Raw genomic sequence first — 16,561 nt, 5'->3', positions numbered from 1 at the left:
GGTCAACAGGTATGTTTATCATCTCTTTTTGAATAATAATTGATTGTAAATTCCAACAAAAAACTACAAACCAGTAAATTTAGTGTTATGGAACACCCCATTACAAATTAGTCATGCTACCAATGTAGCAGCTGTGGTAAGCTAACGTTGGCTTGTCTACAGTGCTAATGCTAATGATGCTATTTGTATCTGTGACTTTTTATCACCCACTACACACTTTCACAACTGAACGCTGTAATGAAATGCCATGTTTGAGAATCCTGCTCGTGCACGTCAGTGAGGGGAGCGGTTTTGGGTGGGCTAGTGAAGTGAGGCTAAAAACTGCAAGCATCCACTTTAAGGTATTAAATATATAAATTACGATAGTACTTGTCAGTTTGGGCACACATTTCAACCTTCCCATTGAATTGATGTGTGTTCACACATTTGACTGGTACTTTGTTTCAAATATGTCAATCTTGGCATACAAAAAGCCTTCACAATGTTTTCAGGAATATGCATATTTCTCAATTTAATTAATAGACAATCCATTATTACAGTCTAAACAATGCAGTGTTTTAAATACATTGCTAAAAAATTTGCAAAAATCATTTCTCTTGAAAGACGGTACGGTGAAAGACTGGTTAGCACATCCAGTTCTGAGGACCCGAGTTCAAATCCGGCCTCGCATGTGTGAAGTTTGCATGTTCTCCCTCTGCCTGCGTGGGTTTTCTCTGGGTACTCCGGTTTCCTCCTACATCCCAAAAACATGCGTGGTAGGTTAATTGAAGACTCTAAATTGTCCGTAGGTATGAATGTGAGTGCGAATGGTTGTTTGCTTATATGTGCCGATTGGCTGGCAACCAGTTCAGAGTGTACCCCGCCTCCTGCCCGCAGTTAGCTGGGATAGGCTCCAGCACGCCCGCGACTCTAGTGAGGATAAGCAGTGTAGAAAATGGATGGAATTTCTCTTGAAAATTAAGTTTCAGTTTTTCTTTCCTCGTCCTCTTCCTCGCCTGCTTTTATTACCACGACCTCTCATGCTTCCCTTGAACACAGATTGGGCAGTAACCATAGCAACTTTATCATAATTATCTTCGCTGTCCTCACCAGAGCTGCTGCTGCTCTGTCTCATGTGCTGTGGTACAGTCTTGTTAGCCTTTGTCAAGTGTGACTCCTGCCTAGTGCAGCTTACATCATTCAGAGATGTAATCACAGTTTCTCCAATTTCCTCAGAACCCAAAAACCCTCCTCTCCCCACACACCCAGCCAGTTCTCTCATTTTTTGATTTTCGGCTTTCTTCTGGCCCTGTTCTATTGTTTTGCCTTTCTTGGATTTGGATGGTGACGCAATTTCCTCGTCAGATTCCACATCTCCGTCTTCGTTCTCCTTTCTTTTTATGCAGGTGATGGCACGTCGTAGACGCTGACTTCGAATAACCTGCTTTTCCTGTTGTTCCATGCGGAAGAATGCGTCAATCCGCATCTGAGTCTAGACCAAAACAGAGTAAAAATTATGAATGGCTTGAAATACAAAGTTATTATATTTATAAAACGTATTCGAATAAAGTCTCTTAGTACATCCATCCAGATAACTTAAAACATTTATGAGACCTGATAGGCAATGAAAACTACACATTTCTGCAGCATGCAACAGAGGATGGAATATAAATAGTTTCTTAGTGAGGTACAGTGCCGTGAAAAAATCTTGACCCCCTTCTCAAATTCTTACATTTTTGCGCAACTTCCTGACTTTGTTTAAGCTCATCAAAAAATGTTTTAATATCAGAGAAATATAACTTAAAATGCTGTTTTTAAATGGTGATTAAAAAAATAAAAAAACTATTCAAAGTTACCTGAGCCTGTGTGAAAAAGTAATGGCCCCCTAAACCTCATAACTGGTTGGGCCACTCTCAGCAGCAACAACTGAAATCAAGCATTTTCTATAAGTAGCAATGAGTGTTTCAAATCTCTGTGGAGATATTTTGGCCCACTCTTCCTGGTAGAATTGTTTGAATTCAGAAAAAAATTAGGGTTTTCAAGCATGAACGGCCTTTTTAAGGTCATGCCACTGCATCTCAATCGGATTCAAGTCTGGACTTCGACTAGGCCACTTTTAAGCCATTCAGAAGTTGACTTGCTGGTGTGTTTTGGATCATTATCTTGCTGCAGAACCCAAGTGCGCTTCATCTTGAGGTCACAAACTGATGGCTGAACATACTTCATGATTTTCCGTTCAAGAGTAGAATTCATGGTTCCATCATTCACAGCAAGTTGTCCAGGTCCTGAAGGAGAAGCAGCCCAAAACCATTACACCACCATGTTTGACTGTTGGTATGATGATGTTTTTCTGAAATGCTGAGCTCCATTTACGCCAGATGTAACACACACCTTCCAAAAAGCTCAACTTTCATCTCATCAGTCCATTTAATATTCTCCCAAAATTCTTGGGAATCATTCAGATTTTTTTTTTTTTGCAAAAGTAAGACAAGCCTCTGTGTTCTTTTTTTGACAGCAGTTGTTTTCGCCTTGTCACTCTGCCATGGATGCCATTTTTACCCAGTCCCGTCCTTATTGCTGTGTCATGAACACTGACCTTAACTGAGGCAAGGGAGGCCTGCAGTTCTTTAGAAGTTGTCCTGAGTTCCTTTGCGGCCTCCTGGATAAGTAATTGCTGTTCTCTTGGGGTAATCTTATGTAGGCCGGCCAGGTAGGGTTGGGCATCGAGAATCAAGAACCGATTAGAACCGGGACTAACGTTCCGATTCTCCCACACTCCAGGAATCGAAAGTGGGAACCGAAATTTTAAAAACTGAACGATTCTGGCGAAAGTGGGGAAATCCAACGAAGAAGAACGCACATGAAGATGTGCTTGTGTCCAACGGCGGTGTTGAACAAAATTGTTTCTTAACTTTGTTAAAATAAATTACCAGTTGCCTCAGTGCAATACTTGGAATAAATGAGATTATATTGTGCAAAGGAGGCTTTCACAATGTGTTGAAGTCTGACGTGCGCCCACATGCTCCGAGCCTCAGCCTACACCGCACGAAACTTCAGTGAAACTAATATGGTGATTGTGAAACAATAAAATGTTTGTCAACATTGAGGCAGCTAACAAGTTAAACGGTGGGCTGCACTCTTGCACTAATAGGGTTTAGCGTTTAGTTTCCTCTTCAAACCAACATAAGAGCTGATGACAGACGCAAAAATAAAATATAAATTATTTTACCACACTGGAGAGAAAGTAGAAACAAGCTTAACATTGAGCTAAAATTTCAAAGCAACTAGCAACTTTACATCACAATGAATTAGAACAATATTCATATAAATGTCTCACAGTATCACAAACCATCGGTGGGTTAGTAAAGGAATCAACATTTTACAGAGCAACTGGTTCCACTCATTACTCTTTTTTTTATTCAGTCTCGTTTTACTGTGACTGGTGTGTGTTAAGCTACCTTTCGTGCACAAATACTGAGTTCCGGTCCGTAGCCTTCAAAATAAAAGGCTGCATGCTTAAAAGAGGAAGTCACGTTAAAATTTGCACATAAAAACCATTTGACGTGATAAAACAATTGCAAATAACTATTTTAACAATGAAATAAAATTTTACTTTTAGCTGAAACATTAATTAATATAAATATTAAGTCAATTGGGTTAGTTCCACACAACATTGCCTTTTAGTTCATAGGTTTGATATTGATACCGGTTACAAAGAACCCTGAGTCCAAATGTTCATTTTAGTCTATGTTGCAGGCGGCTAATAAAAAAGATGTTCATAATTTGGACACCCCTAATTTACACCATGCAAAGTTTTTTTTTGACCCAGTCCCCTAAAAGAATTGGAATCGAGAATTGTTTGGAAACTGAATCGAAATGAGGAACCGGAATCGGGACCGGAATCGCTCAAATTCAAACGATGACCAACCCTACTCCTGGGAAGGTTCAACACTGTTCCATGTTTTCTCCATGTGAGGATAATGGCTCTCCCTATGGTTTGCTGGAATCCTAAAGCTATAGAAATGGCTTTTGTAACTGTTTCCAGGCTTTTGTAGCCCTTTCCAGACTGATAGATGTCAATTACTTCGACTTTCGACTGTCCTGGAATTTGTCTGGATCGTGTCATTTTGTTGCTGCTTTAGATCTTTTGTCTGACTTGATTTTGTTGAGACGGATTCTCTTTAAGTGATTTCTTGATTGAACAGGTCTGGAAGTAATTAGGCTTGGGTGCGATCAGTGAAAATTAACTCAAAATTGTGATTAGCCACAATTAATTCATGATTTAACAAGGGGGGTAATTACTTTTTTACACGGAGCCAGGTAACTTTGAATAGTTTTTTTTGTTTTTTTTTTAAATAAATGAAATCACCATTTAAAAACAGCATTTTAAGTTCACGAGTTATATTTGTCTGATGATCTTAAAGTGGGGAAAGTATGCAAAAATATAAGAATTTGAGAAGGGAGACAATACTTTTTCACTGCACTGCACAAATATTTTAGTAAAGTATTCGGTCATGTCTGGTTCATTTTAAGTAAGTAGGCGTGAGGGTCCATGGGAAGGTTTTAGACATGAGGCTGTCTACAGTGGGAATGGAGGTTTGAGTTTGATGGGAGCTAATTTGTCACAAACCAAAACTGAGCTCCCAGTTAATTCATTGCTCTGGGTACACGATCATACCCCAGAAACAATCATTATTTGTGTGAAAGTTACCTGTTGTGTGTCAAGTTGCTTGATCACAGGCTGAAGGGTCTCTGCGGTTTTTCCACTGGCCCAACCAAAACGACTTTGACAGAATGTAAAGGGCTGGTCAAGGAAAACGTCTACCTGTGAGACACTCTTCTGCATTAATTTTATCAAGAGTGGAAGGATATTCTTTGATCATGTCCATTTGAGGGCGGCCCCAGCTGAAGGAGCTGTCCGACTCATCCACTGCAGGCTGCAGGTAAGCCTGAGCCACCGCAGGGTTTGGGAATCCAGGCTGGAGTTTGAGCTCCCTCAGCTTTTTCTTCACTTTTGTGTCGCGAGGATCAGCAGTCAAACGCTTTTTCTCTTGAGCATCTGACCACCACATACTACAAAAACAAAATAAATTCTGTACTCATGTAATATTTAATGAAAGGAAAAACATGATTAGCATTTCTTCAGTATTTTCTGTCCACTTTTTGCAAATATTCAATTATATTAGGCTAGATAAAGTTACATTTTAACTGTGCAGGAACAGTTAGGGGTTTCTGGTCTGACATGAATGTGCCACAGTGAAAAAAATCAAGGACACTGAGTGAGCAAGGCTCTACATTAACTTTTGCACTGGTAGCACTGGTGTGACCAACAGAAAAAGTTGGTCGCACCAGCGAACCCTTTATTTGAGGAGGTATAGCATGACCATGGCATACCATAGTTTCGTATGAAGTAAACATTAACAGTGACTTGAGCTATGATACTGTATTTACAAAATATTTTACCGTGAACAAGTAGTTTGTCTGCAACAAAACAGGTCAATTAATAATAAAAAAAGGCTTTACTTTTATTTGATCATTTGCTTGACTCAGAGGGGCCAGTTCTTATATTGATGGCTCCTAACCCTCTTCCCCTGGGAAAACCACATAATTTTGAGCAATACCACAACCATATGATTGACATACATTTAAAAATGATTGCATAAGTGTACCACCACCATATAAAAGTACCATTTATGATTAGACACAATTTTGCAAAGGATTTCCTTGCAAAACAAACCAAATTACCCATTTAAAATCATAGTGCTAAACAGAACATGAATAAATCATTACTACTGCAATTATTGCACTTTATTTTAATGATTGTTTCTTTTCCTATGCAATCCTCTGGGCTTTTATCTTCGCACATATCTTCATGAATTACCGTAATTTCACGTGTATAATGCAGATTTTTTTTTACCTCAAAAAAATTGTCAAAGGTCAATAGTGCGCATTATACATGCACACACTAAAAGAAAAAGACTCAAATTTTATCAATGTATGCCGCCATCTAGAGGTTATGAAAAATCTTTACACTTTCATTCCACTATGCCACCGCCCCCTACAGGTTATGAAAAAGTTGTACACTTTTATTCTAGTATGCCACCTTGAGGTTATGAAAAAGGTGTAGAATACACTTTCATTCCAATATGACACGGTACATATGACTGCATATATGAAAAAAATTAATATGACTGATGACCGAACAACAACGATCATTAATTTCTTTATGGTTATGTTTTGTTTAATGATAATGCCATCCATCCATTTTCTACCGCTTATCTGAGGTCGGGTCGCGGGGGCAGTAGCTTTGGCAGGGATGCCCAGACTTCCCTCTACCCAGCCACTCCATCCAGCTCTTCCGGGGGGGATCCCGAGGCGTTCCCAGGCCAGCCGAAAGACGTAGTCTCTCCAGCGTGTTCTGGGTCGTCCCTGGGGTCTCCTTCCGGTGCAAGCAATTATGTTGCAGTGGTTCGCTTTTAACTCAAATGAAATTCATAACAATGATTGAGACGTCTTTCTTTCTCTCTCTTGGAGAACGTGCAGGAAGACATTGTAGTGGAAAAAAGGCGACTTTCAACCATTAAACATGCTCTCGAGCAAGTGCAACAATATGAAATTTTTCATCGTACAAGCTGCAAAAAAGGTTGCATATGCGACCAATTTGGTCGCAGTCTCGAGCCCTGCACTAAAGACATGGTTGGATGAGTTTGGTGTGGGAGACCGAGACAGCCCTGACTTGGACCCCATCAAACAGTAGAACAGAGACTGCGAGCCACGCCCTCCCTTCCGACATCAGTAACTCGTGATCTCACAAATGTTCTTCTTGATGAATGGACAGACTCCCACAGACATACATACAATATATTATCGTAGAAAGTCTTCAAAGCTTTATACTGTATGCCGATATCCAGAGATTATGATGGTCAGATATACCAATACTTGTGTTCATTACTGTATATATAACTGCTATCACACATCCAATTTTGTGATTGGTTGGGGAAGATAACACACCTGAACTGTGTTAGTGGCTCCAGCCCATGTCCAGGGAATTCATTCAGGATTTCCATGCCAGTCACATATCCAACCCCGGGCACGCCCTCTGTGTAGTCACTTCCAAGCAGGTAAGCCAGGTTTATCAGTTTGGTCCTGTCCAACCCTGTGTTGAAGGACAGAAAAGCACAGACAGAATCAGGGTACAGGACAGAGAAGTAATGCTCTGTGTGTATAAATTACATCAACTAGCAAGTCAACAACATTAACACACTGATATGATATACCCTAAATTGTAAACCATTAGCATTGGATGCATCGTCATTGCACTTTGTCAACGCAATTTTGATTTGTTCCAATGTATGCATGCCTATATGCATCAGAATAACACAGTTTACTGTGGCAAAAACAGACATGAAGACGTGGCATATACGGCTGAAAATGATAAATCAGGCTTGTTTCCGCTGTACATCTACGTACAGTCAATCTGAAAGTTGGACAAAAACATTGTCATTATCTGTCTTCTTAGGGTGGTGTTTTCGTAATAGCTATCTCACTTAACGACCGTCATGAACTCTTGTGTGTTTAGGATTAAATATTTAGATAGTATTAGTAAGTAGCTCAACAGCAACAATTATACACTACAGACTAAAGTCGTGGGAAGCGGCATTTCCAGCCTTTTCACTTCCTCTAGGTGTAATTACCAGGTGTCCCTGTGCATACAATGTCTCTGGTCCATCTTCAAATTAAAAAAAAAAAAAACGAACATGTTTTTGGGATATGAAGGTTTTTCAAATGTGAAAACATAAACAACATATAGATTAGATGGAGATCACTGACCCATTTGGTTCTGCAGGTCACTGTACTGGTAGTGCTCCACATATTTATTCTGGCTGAAAAAGTTCTTGTAAACATGTCGCCCTCCAAACAGCCAAACGTCCGAGTCGTCAGTTATCGTCCCGTTGGTGTGGTCGGCTCGGTCGAGTGCGGCACACTGTGCCTCGGCCTCCATTGGTGCCACGAGGAATGGAATGCCGAACAGTCGCAGGAGCTCCTGGAATCACGAAAACAATGACAACTAATTTTCAGTAAGTCTATGCAAAAGTAATCTTACGCATGTGTAATCACATAAGTAGTTACAATCTCAACAGTTTTGCCAAGGCTCAACTTTTCTAAGGCTTATTTTGAATGTGTGTGTTTGTATTTGTTTTAATTATTTTTTAACAGTGTTCTTTGACTCACCTGGCTCTCCAGGTACATCTGCCCTGTGACGGTGTTGGCCATCCTCTCCTGCTGCTGTTTCTGCTCTTTCAGGTTGCTCTGCTCCACCTGCAGAGAGCTCTCCAGAGACTGCAGCTCATCCTGCACCGCAACGGGCACACCCACTAAATTAGCTGTTACAGTGTTGAAACACAGCTCTACACATAAACACTTTGGGAAGATTTCGATATATTACAAACGCATGTTCGTAGACCACCATCCATCTGAATGTATTCCAGTAGGCATCGACGATTTGATTTAGATACTGTATGTATGATTCCCAAAATCTAGGTGGCAGTGGTGGCGGATGGAGCAACTATCAATCCAATATAAACTGAGGCAAGGATACCTACAAGATTACTCTTTTTTATTTTCACAAAGGTTGAAGTTAATCAATAATTTGCAGGTGGTTTTAAGTGTGTCTTTTGTAAATAAGAATGACAAACCCAGTGCATGCTTACCACATCAAAATCTTGCCATTCATTGATTGCAGGAGCTGAGTAGGACGCTTTCTCCTTTTCCTCGTCCAACTCTTCTTCCTCATCAGTCTGTGTTTTGTTGTCTTGTTCTCCATTTAATTTCAAAGACTCTTCTGGAATAGTGGCAGCATTGGACTGACTTTCTCCTTGCATTGTCTCATCTTCATGGACCTCGTCTGCATCCTCTTCATGTTCTTCTCCTGATACTTCAACAAAGCTCTCTGGGGGAAAATGTTTTTTATTTAACAATTCTTTAATAATTATGAATTTATCTGCTCTGACTGTTACCTTCTGATTCACTGTCATCTGTGCTTTCTGTCTTAACATCAAGGCTCCTCTGTAGAATAGTGGATTCATTATTTCTCTGCTTCGGCAGCTCCAGGTGACTTTGAGCCTCCCAAAGAGGTTCTCCTTGTAGTTGCTCAAACACACAAGCAGCTGCCTCAGAATGAGCATGACGCTCCTTGTCAAACATCATTCTCTGCTCTGAGTCACCTCTCTCGTCAGGCTTTGTCTGACTACAACCTACTGGCCTTGCGTCAAGTAGTTTCGCGTTGAGCATTTCCTTGTCCTTGTTCACCTCACTCTTCTCATCCCCCACATTTTGCCTGTCAGATCCTTCCTTCAATTCATGAATAGCTGCTGCAAAGTGAAAATCTTTATTTCTCTTTCCAATTACTTCATCCATATAATCTGAACCAATAACTAACAACTCATCAGGTTTTTTTTTTCCTACTGTGTTTCCCTCAAAATTAGATTTTTCTTGGACAACATTACTCATAGCATCAGGTTCCATCTCCTCCTCTGAACTACTGATGAAGGTTTGCAACTTAGTAGCAGAGCTCCTGCTTAGAGTCGTATGCTTGACTCCATAAACTTCATCCTCCTCAGCCAGAGCTCGTTGGATGGCGAGCAGAGTACGTGGAGAAACACACACATCCCTCTCTTCCTGCTTCACTGTCTCCACATCCGAGCTGTCACTCATGGCCGCCTGGATAGCTTTCAGTGTGTGAGGCGAAGGGGGCGAATCGAGTTGAGATACTGAAGCTTTACAGTCCTCTGAACAGGAAACTTGCTTTTTATCTTCTTCCTCTGAGACCAGACACCACAAGGGCTTGGGTTTGTCCACGGCTTGCTTTATAAAGCCTGACAGGGCGTTCCCAGTCCAGGGTGCAGAGGCAGGTTGGCCTTCTGAGGGTGCTTTACTTTTTGTAGAACCTGTATAGCAAAACAAAAAACTAAATAAAAAAAATAACAGTTTGAACTTGTTATATTTGTGTAAGAATGATATTAAATCTCTCAGCAAATCTAATACATCTGCCTGAAGCATATCTTTTAGCATTATTTTAGAATTTAGGTAGCCATCACTTGAGCAAATCAATTTAAGTTTGACTGAATTGCAATGCAACATTGGCCTCCACCTGTAACCTGTAAATATTCAATGTCTAATGAAGTGATTTATACATCACAATTAATATTTTATTAATTTATTTTGCCTTTTTGTATTAATTATATTTCATAAAGGCGGCATGGTGAACGACTGGTTAGCACATTTGGCTCACAGTTCTGAGGCCCTGGATTCAAATCCAGCCTCCCCTGTGTGGGGTTTGCATGTTCTCCCTGTGCCTGTGTGGGTTTTCTCCGGGTAGTCCAGTTTCCTCCCACATTCCAAAAACATCCAGGGTAGGTTAATTGAGGACTCTAAATTGTCCGTAGGTGTGAATGTGAGTGCGAATGGTTGTTTGTCCGTATGTGCCCTACAATTGGCTGACCAGTTCAGGGTGTACCTTGCCTCTCGCGCAAAGCCAGCTGGGATAGGCGCCAGCACACCCACAACCCTAATAAGGACAATCGGTAATGAAAATGAATGAATAGATGGATGGATGGATGGATGGATGGCTACATTGGTTTAGCAGTAAATACTATAAACACCTCCGTATATGATGAACTACATGCATAATTAAAAAAAAGTTTATAAACCAAAAATTATTGCTGTTGTGAAGAAGAATAGTTTTCACACAGTTATCGTGTTGGATCTCTGGATGATGGTGTACCTCATGTTTTCAAAATTAGAATCTATAATCTTTGAATGATGCCAACTGTAAAAACCCATCTATTTTGTAATGCATACACTTTTCCAAATCCTTGTTGCTCGAGAATGATTAATGGACTTGCCTTTAATGAGGATGTAGTGAGAGTTGTCTTCTGAAACAAGTCGACGTGACTCAACGTCACATTTCTGCTGGTCCTGTTCGTAGAGCTGCGGTGCGCTGCCGGCACTGCACTGGTTCATCTCTTTCTCCACTCCCTCCAGACGTTGATTCAGTTTGTTCCTGTGCAGTAAGCCGGACAACTGGTACTGGGAAAAGTCTATGGAGAGCTAGGAATGAATTAAGAAGTTAAAAGGTGTGAGTGTGTCGATGAAGCTGTGGAGACACGAAGAGTGTGACTGCAGGTACCTCAGGGGGTTTGTGGTACAGGGTCCGACGCCTTTTTGAAAATTCTTTCATGTCTTTGAGGATCTCATGCTTCATTTCAAGTGGGAGGCAGGCAAACTCCTCTGAGTTGATGTCCACAGAGTTGGGGTCCGCATAAAATTCCTCCCCCTGGGGGATAAAGTAGATCAGGGATGGGCAACATAAATAAATGATGGAGGAAGGCACAATTTTTTGTCAGCGCTACCAGGGGGCCACATAGAGCCGTGCACTTCCTAAACAGATGTATGACAAAAATGCCATTTTAAATATGGTGAAAATATGTGCATATGTCTGCTTTTTTATTGAACCAATGTACATCACAGTATCTTAATATATTTCATGCTCAAATATACTGTATGTATAAAACATCCACTCTTCATCAACAAATTGCTTTGAAGCAATGAAAAATAACCATAGTGTGATACTGAGGGCTCTCATGAATGAAAATTGCCATACAAAGATGGCACAAAAACTGCTGAACAGCAAACCAATATTAAGTGCAAGAATTCATTTTGTGCCTTTTTTTCCGCATAAAAATAAACTCAATCAAAATTTTAATATTATACAATGTACTACATCGCATTCCAAATCCCAAAATTATTGGGCCTACTCACTTTGCAGTGCAGGGCAATTCACTCTGCTTTGTTGAAGGAGCGCTGTCGCTCCCCTGTCCTGCAACTTGTCCAAGCAACATCACATATTTGCAGCAATATTAACGGCATTAAATAGGCCCATGTTTTTGGAGCACACAAAGTTTAGTAACTCGTCATGCCACTTTAAACGAGCTGTCAAAATCAGTTGTTTGTGTACTTTTAATTTAAGAGCTTAGCAAAAGTATAATTCTCGCATTAACTTCGGTTCCCAGGATGCACTGCGCCATTCATTGCTGAATTTGTGCCGTAGCAAGGACATTAATCATTATCGTTTAAGTGTTTTTAAGTTACTCGTAGTTGATTGAATGTGTCTTAATTAACTATCGGCTTACATTTATGTTGCATTTTGTTTACATGAAACCCTGACTGTGAGTTGTGTGCAATATAGTAAACCACCCAGTCACTTCTGTTATTTGCTGAGCTAAGTGCTGCCTGGTGTTTGACCAAATATGCCAGTGTGCCATTTCCTGGTAATTATGCAACAAAGCCTCCGTTCCTGAGGTAAAGGTGCTGCTCCTTGTCTTGTATGACTCATCAGCACCACTTTACAATCACATACATAAGTACAGTTGTAAGAAACGTAAATGTGCTTTTTTGTTTTTACCTGATACATATCATCAACCACATCTTCAGACTCTTTCTCTTCCTCCTCCTCTGAACTGTGACAAATAATGATAAAACAGGTTGTAGAAATTACATCAATTCTGGAATTAATGTCAATGTCATTAGGAAAAGAGACAATATATTTTATTTTATCAACACGGTTTGTTGTTAATGTTATTGTTAATGGCTTTTCAGGAGTGTGAAACATATTCATTAGAGTACTACCAGAGCCTAATATTATTCAAAGAAGATAGAATTAAGTATTGCCGTAATACCTGTGGATTTTATTGGCAGTGAGAAATTGTTCAAATTAAATAATTGACCAGACAAAGCACGGCTCAAAGACCCCTTATGATGACGACAAACGATGGGCTCAGTTTTCCCTTGCCCAAACGCGGTTCACCGGGGCCCCTCTCTGGAGGTGGGGCTCGAAGGCGAGCGCCTGGTGGCCGGGCCTGCACCCATGGCACAGCCCGAAAGGATAACGTAGGTCCCCCTTCCCATGGGCTCCCCACCTGTGGGAGGGGCCATAGGGGTCGGGTGCAGTGCGAGCTGGGCGGTGGCCGAAGGAGGGGACCTTGGCGATCCGATCCCCGGCTACAGAAGGTGGCTCTAGGGACGTGGAATGTCACCTCTCTGGCAGGCAAGGAGCCCAAACTGGTGTGTGATGTTGAGAGTTTCCGACAAGATAAAGTCGGACTCGACTCCACACACAGCTTGGGCTCTGGTACCAGTCCTCTTTAGAGGAATTGGACTCTCTTCCTCTCTGGATTTGCCCACGGTGAGAGGCGCAGAGCAGGTGTGGGTATACTTATTGCCCCCCGGCACGACGCCTGTCTGTTGGGGTTCACGAGAGCGTAGCCTCCCTCCGCCTTCGGGTGCGGGGACGGGTCCTGACTGTTGTTTGTGCCTATGCACCAAACAGCAGTTCAGAGTACCCACCCTTTTTGGAGTCCTTGGCGGGGGTGCTGGATAGCGCTCCCGCTGGGGACTCCATCGTTCTGCTGGGAGACTTCAATGCTCACGTGGGCAATGAGAGTGAGACCTGGAGGGGCGTGATTGGGAGGAACTGCCCCTCCGATCAGAACCCGAGCGGTGTTCTGTTATTGGACTTCTGTGCTCATCACGGATTGAACATAGCGAACACCATGTTCAAGCATAAGGGTGTCCAAATGTGCACTTTGCACCAGGACAACCTTGGTCGCAGTTCGATGATCGAGTTTGTGGTCGTGTCATCGGACTTGCGGCCGCATGTCTTGGCCACTCGGATGAAGAGAGGGGCGGAGCTGTCAACTGATCACCATCTGGTGGTGAGTTGGCTCCGATGGTGGGGGAAGATGGCGGTCCGATGTGGCAGACCCAAGCGTATTGTGAGGGTCTGCTGGGAACGTCTGGCAGAATCCCATGTCAGAAGGAGTTTCAACTCCCACCTCTGACAGAACTTTGCTCATGTTCCGGGTGAGGCGGGGGACATCGAGTCCGAGTAGACCACGTTCCGCGCCTCCATTGCTGAGGCGGCCGACCGGAGCTGTGGCCGTAAGATGGTCTCTGCCTGTCGTGGCGGAAATCCCCAAACCCGTTGGTGGACACCAACGGTGAAGGATGCCGTCAAGCTGAAGGAGTCCTATCAGGCCTTTTTGGCCTGTGGGACTCCTGAGGCAGATGATGGGTACCGGCTGGCCAAGCGGAATGCAGCTTTGGTGGTCGCTGAAGCAAAAACTCAGGTATGGGAGGAGTTCGGTGAGGCCATGGCGAAAGAGTTCCGGGCGGCTTCGAGGAAATTCTGGTCCACCATCCGACGTCTCAAGAGGGGAAGCAGTGCACCATCAACACTGTGTATAGTGGGGATGGGGCGCTGCTGACCTCTACTCGGGAGGTTGTGAGTCGGTGGGGAGTATACTTAGAAGACCTCAATTCCACCGACATGCCTTCCTATGAGGAAGCAGAATCTGGGTTCTCTGAGCCGGGCTCTCCTATCTCTGGGGTTGAGATCACCGAGGTGGTTAAAAAGCTCCTCGGTGGCAAGGCCCTGGGGGTGGATGAGATTCGCCCGGAGTTCCTAAAGGCTCTGGATGTTGTCGGGCTGTCCTGGTTGACATGCCTCTGCAACATCGCATTGACATCGGGTCTTTGGATTGGCAGACTGGGGTAGTGGTCCCCCTTTTTAAGAAGGGGGACCGGAGGGTGTGTTCCAACCACAGGGGGATCACACTCCTCACCCTCCCTGGTAAGGTCTATTCAGGGGTGCTGCAGAGGAGGGTCCGTCGGGAAGTTGAATCTCAGATCCAGGAGGAGCAGTGTGGTTTTCGTCCTGGCCGTGGAACAGTGGAGCAGCTTTACACCCTCGGCTGTTGGCTTCATCAAACTGTGATCTCCAACTCTCACTGGAGCAGTTCGCAGCTGAGTGTGAAGCGGCTGGGATGAGAATCAGCACCTACAAATCTGAGACCATGGTCCTCAGTCGGAAAAGGGTAGCGTGCCCTCTCTAGGTCGGGGATGAGATCCTGCCCCAAGTGGAGGAGTTCAAGTATCTTGGGGTCTTGTTCACGAGTGAGGGAAGAATGGAACGGGATATCGACAGGCGGATCGGTGCAGCGTCTGCAGTGATGCGGACTTTGTATCGGTCCGTTGTGGTAAAGAAGGAGCTAAGCTGAAAGGCGAAGCTCTCAATTTACCGGTCGATCTATGTTCCTACCCTCACGTATGGTCACGAGCTGTGGGTCGTGACTGAAAGAACAAGATCCCCCAAACAAGCGGCCGAAATGAGTTTCCTCCGCAGGGTGTCCGGGCTCTCCCTTAGAGATAGGGTGAGAAGCTCGGTCATCTGGGAGGATCTCAGAGTAGAACCGCTGCTCCTCGAGAGGAGCCAGATGAGGTGGCTGGGACATCTGATTCGGATGCCTCCCTGACGCCTCCCTGGTGAGGTGTTCCTGGCACGTCCCACCGGGAGGAGACCCCGGGGACGACCCAGGGCACGCTGGAGAGACTACGTCTTTTGGCTGGCCTGGGAACGCCTCGGGATCCCCCCGGAAGAGCTGGATGAAGTGGCTGGGGAGACGGATGTCTGGGCGTCCCTGCTAAAGCTACTGCCCCCGCGACCCGACCTCGGATAAGCGGTAGAAAATGGATGGATGGACCTGCTTTTCTGCTCCTCATCTGCCTGTGGGAGGGCTGGTAGAACATACATGTCATCCACTTCATTTCTCTTCACACTGGATAGGCTTGGTAGAGGATCCTTACTGAGGAAAAGGCAAAAAAAAACAAAAAACAAGTTTCAACCACAAGCGTATATTCATTGGTTCAGGTGTTTGGGCTTGATACAATTAGTGAAAAAGACCTGTCTCTGATGCTCACCTGTTATCTCCGAGCACAGCTTTGATAGCTTGTCTCTTCAGGAATGTCTTTAGGAGTTTCTCATTCGTCTTTTTGGATTCTTGACTCAACTCTTCCTTCCTTTGCCTCCTCAAGGCCTAAGAACAAATCCACATAAGAAAATACAAAAGGTGTACGGTCAATTTTAAAAAACGAATCAAATTGTGGACTTTACCAGAGTTTGTTTCTTCAGCAGTGGAGCATCGCCATCAAACACAAACACTGGCCTGATGCGGAAAAAGAGCAGCTTGCAAATGCGGTGGAAGAGAGTGAGAAGGTGAGCGTTCCGGACACTGTTGCCTTCACGGTCTCGCACGCCCTTCACGGCCTGATTCAGCCATATACTGATATCTGTTGGTGCCAGGTTAAGGTTCATGTTGGAGAGACCAGAGTCAATAACAACAACACATCTGAGAGAGAGGCTGGTGAATTGATTGCGTTGATGGAAACAGTTGATCAGATCCCTCAAGTTTGGATACCAACAGCAAGAATTTTACCCTCCAGAGTCTCTGGATTAATGGGTTTCCCTGTGCTCTCCAGCAGCCTCCAAAGTCCGTGCACTCCCATGGCCCAACTTAAAATTGCATAATATGATTACAAATGCACAATGGTCACAAAGAGGACTAAATTTGGTCTCATTTGAATAACAATCGCTCCGTCCGTCGAGCAACCAAAAGTAAACACAAGGTTCCGTTCCGTGTCATAAATATGTCGTTTTCCGGTTATTCCGGTTTATTTTCCCGGGGTC

The 16,561-nt window shown here is 43.4% G+C and overlaps 1 protein-coding gene across 2 annotated transcripts; it reads right to left on the bottom strand.

Moving 5' to 3' along the window:
- Positions 1–413: 413 nt before the first annotated feature.
- On the bottom strand, positions 414–16,499 carry ercc5 (excision repair cross-complementation group 5). Of its 2 annotated transcripts, XM_061670177.1 has the most exons (15): positions 16,293–16,499; positions 15,989–16,164; positions 15,796–15,911; positions 15,579–15,680; positions 12,443–12,497; positions 11,168–11,314; positions 10,884–11,088; positions 8,997–9,926; positions 8,691–8,929; positions 8,212–8,331; positions 7,810–8,023; positions 6,991–7,135; positions 4,852–5,052; positions 4,691–4,775; positions 414–1,471 (listed from the first exon to the last, which is right to left on the bottom strand). In XM_061670177.1, exons 1-15 carry the CDS (start codon positions 16,378–16,380, stop codon positions 965–967), a joined length of 3,330 nt encoding a protein of 1,109 aa, XP_061526161.1. In that variant the 5' UTR covers positions 16,381–16,499; the 3' UTR covers positions 414–964. The 2 variants fall into 2 exon arrangements, 1 of the variants encoding a protein (XP_061526161.1); XR_009768159.1 differs by lacking the exons at positions 414–1,471; positions 4,691–4,775 and having other exon boundaries at positions 4,970–5,052; positions 6,252–7,135.
- Positions 16,500–16,561: the final 62 nt, after the last annotated feature.

Source organism: Phycodurus eques, chromosome 2 (genome assembly GCF_024500275.1).
Source record: "Phycodurus eques isolate BA_2022a chromosome 2, UOR_Pequ_1.1, whole genome shotgun sequence".
Taxonomy (NCBI): Eukaryota; Metazoa; Chordata; class Actinopteri; order Syngnathiformes; family Syngnathidae; genus Phycodurus; species Phycodurus eques.
Note: the sequence above shows the minus strand (reverse complement) of the source record. Positions and strands in the feature narration are given on the sequence as shown.

Coding starts and splice junctions, on each gene's coding strand:
- ercc5 (XM_061670177.1), bottom strand. CDS start 16,380: ATGGGAGTGCACGGACTTTGGAGGCTGCTGGAGAGCACAGGGAAACCC. Junction 9,927..10,883: donor TCACTACATCCTCATTAAAG/GCAAGTCCATTA, acceptor TTTGCTATACAG/GTTCTACAAAAAGTAAAGCA. Junction 8,024..8,211: donor AGATGTACCTGGAGAGCCAG/GTGAGTCAAAGA, acceptor TCGTGATTCCAG/GAGCTCCTGCGACTGTTCGG.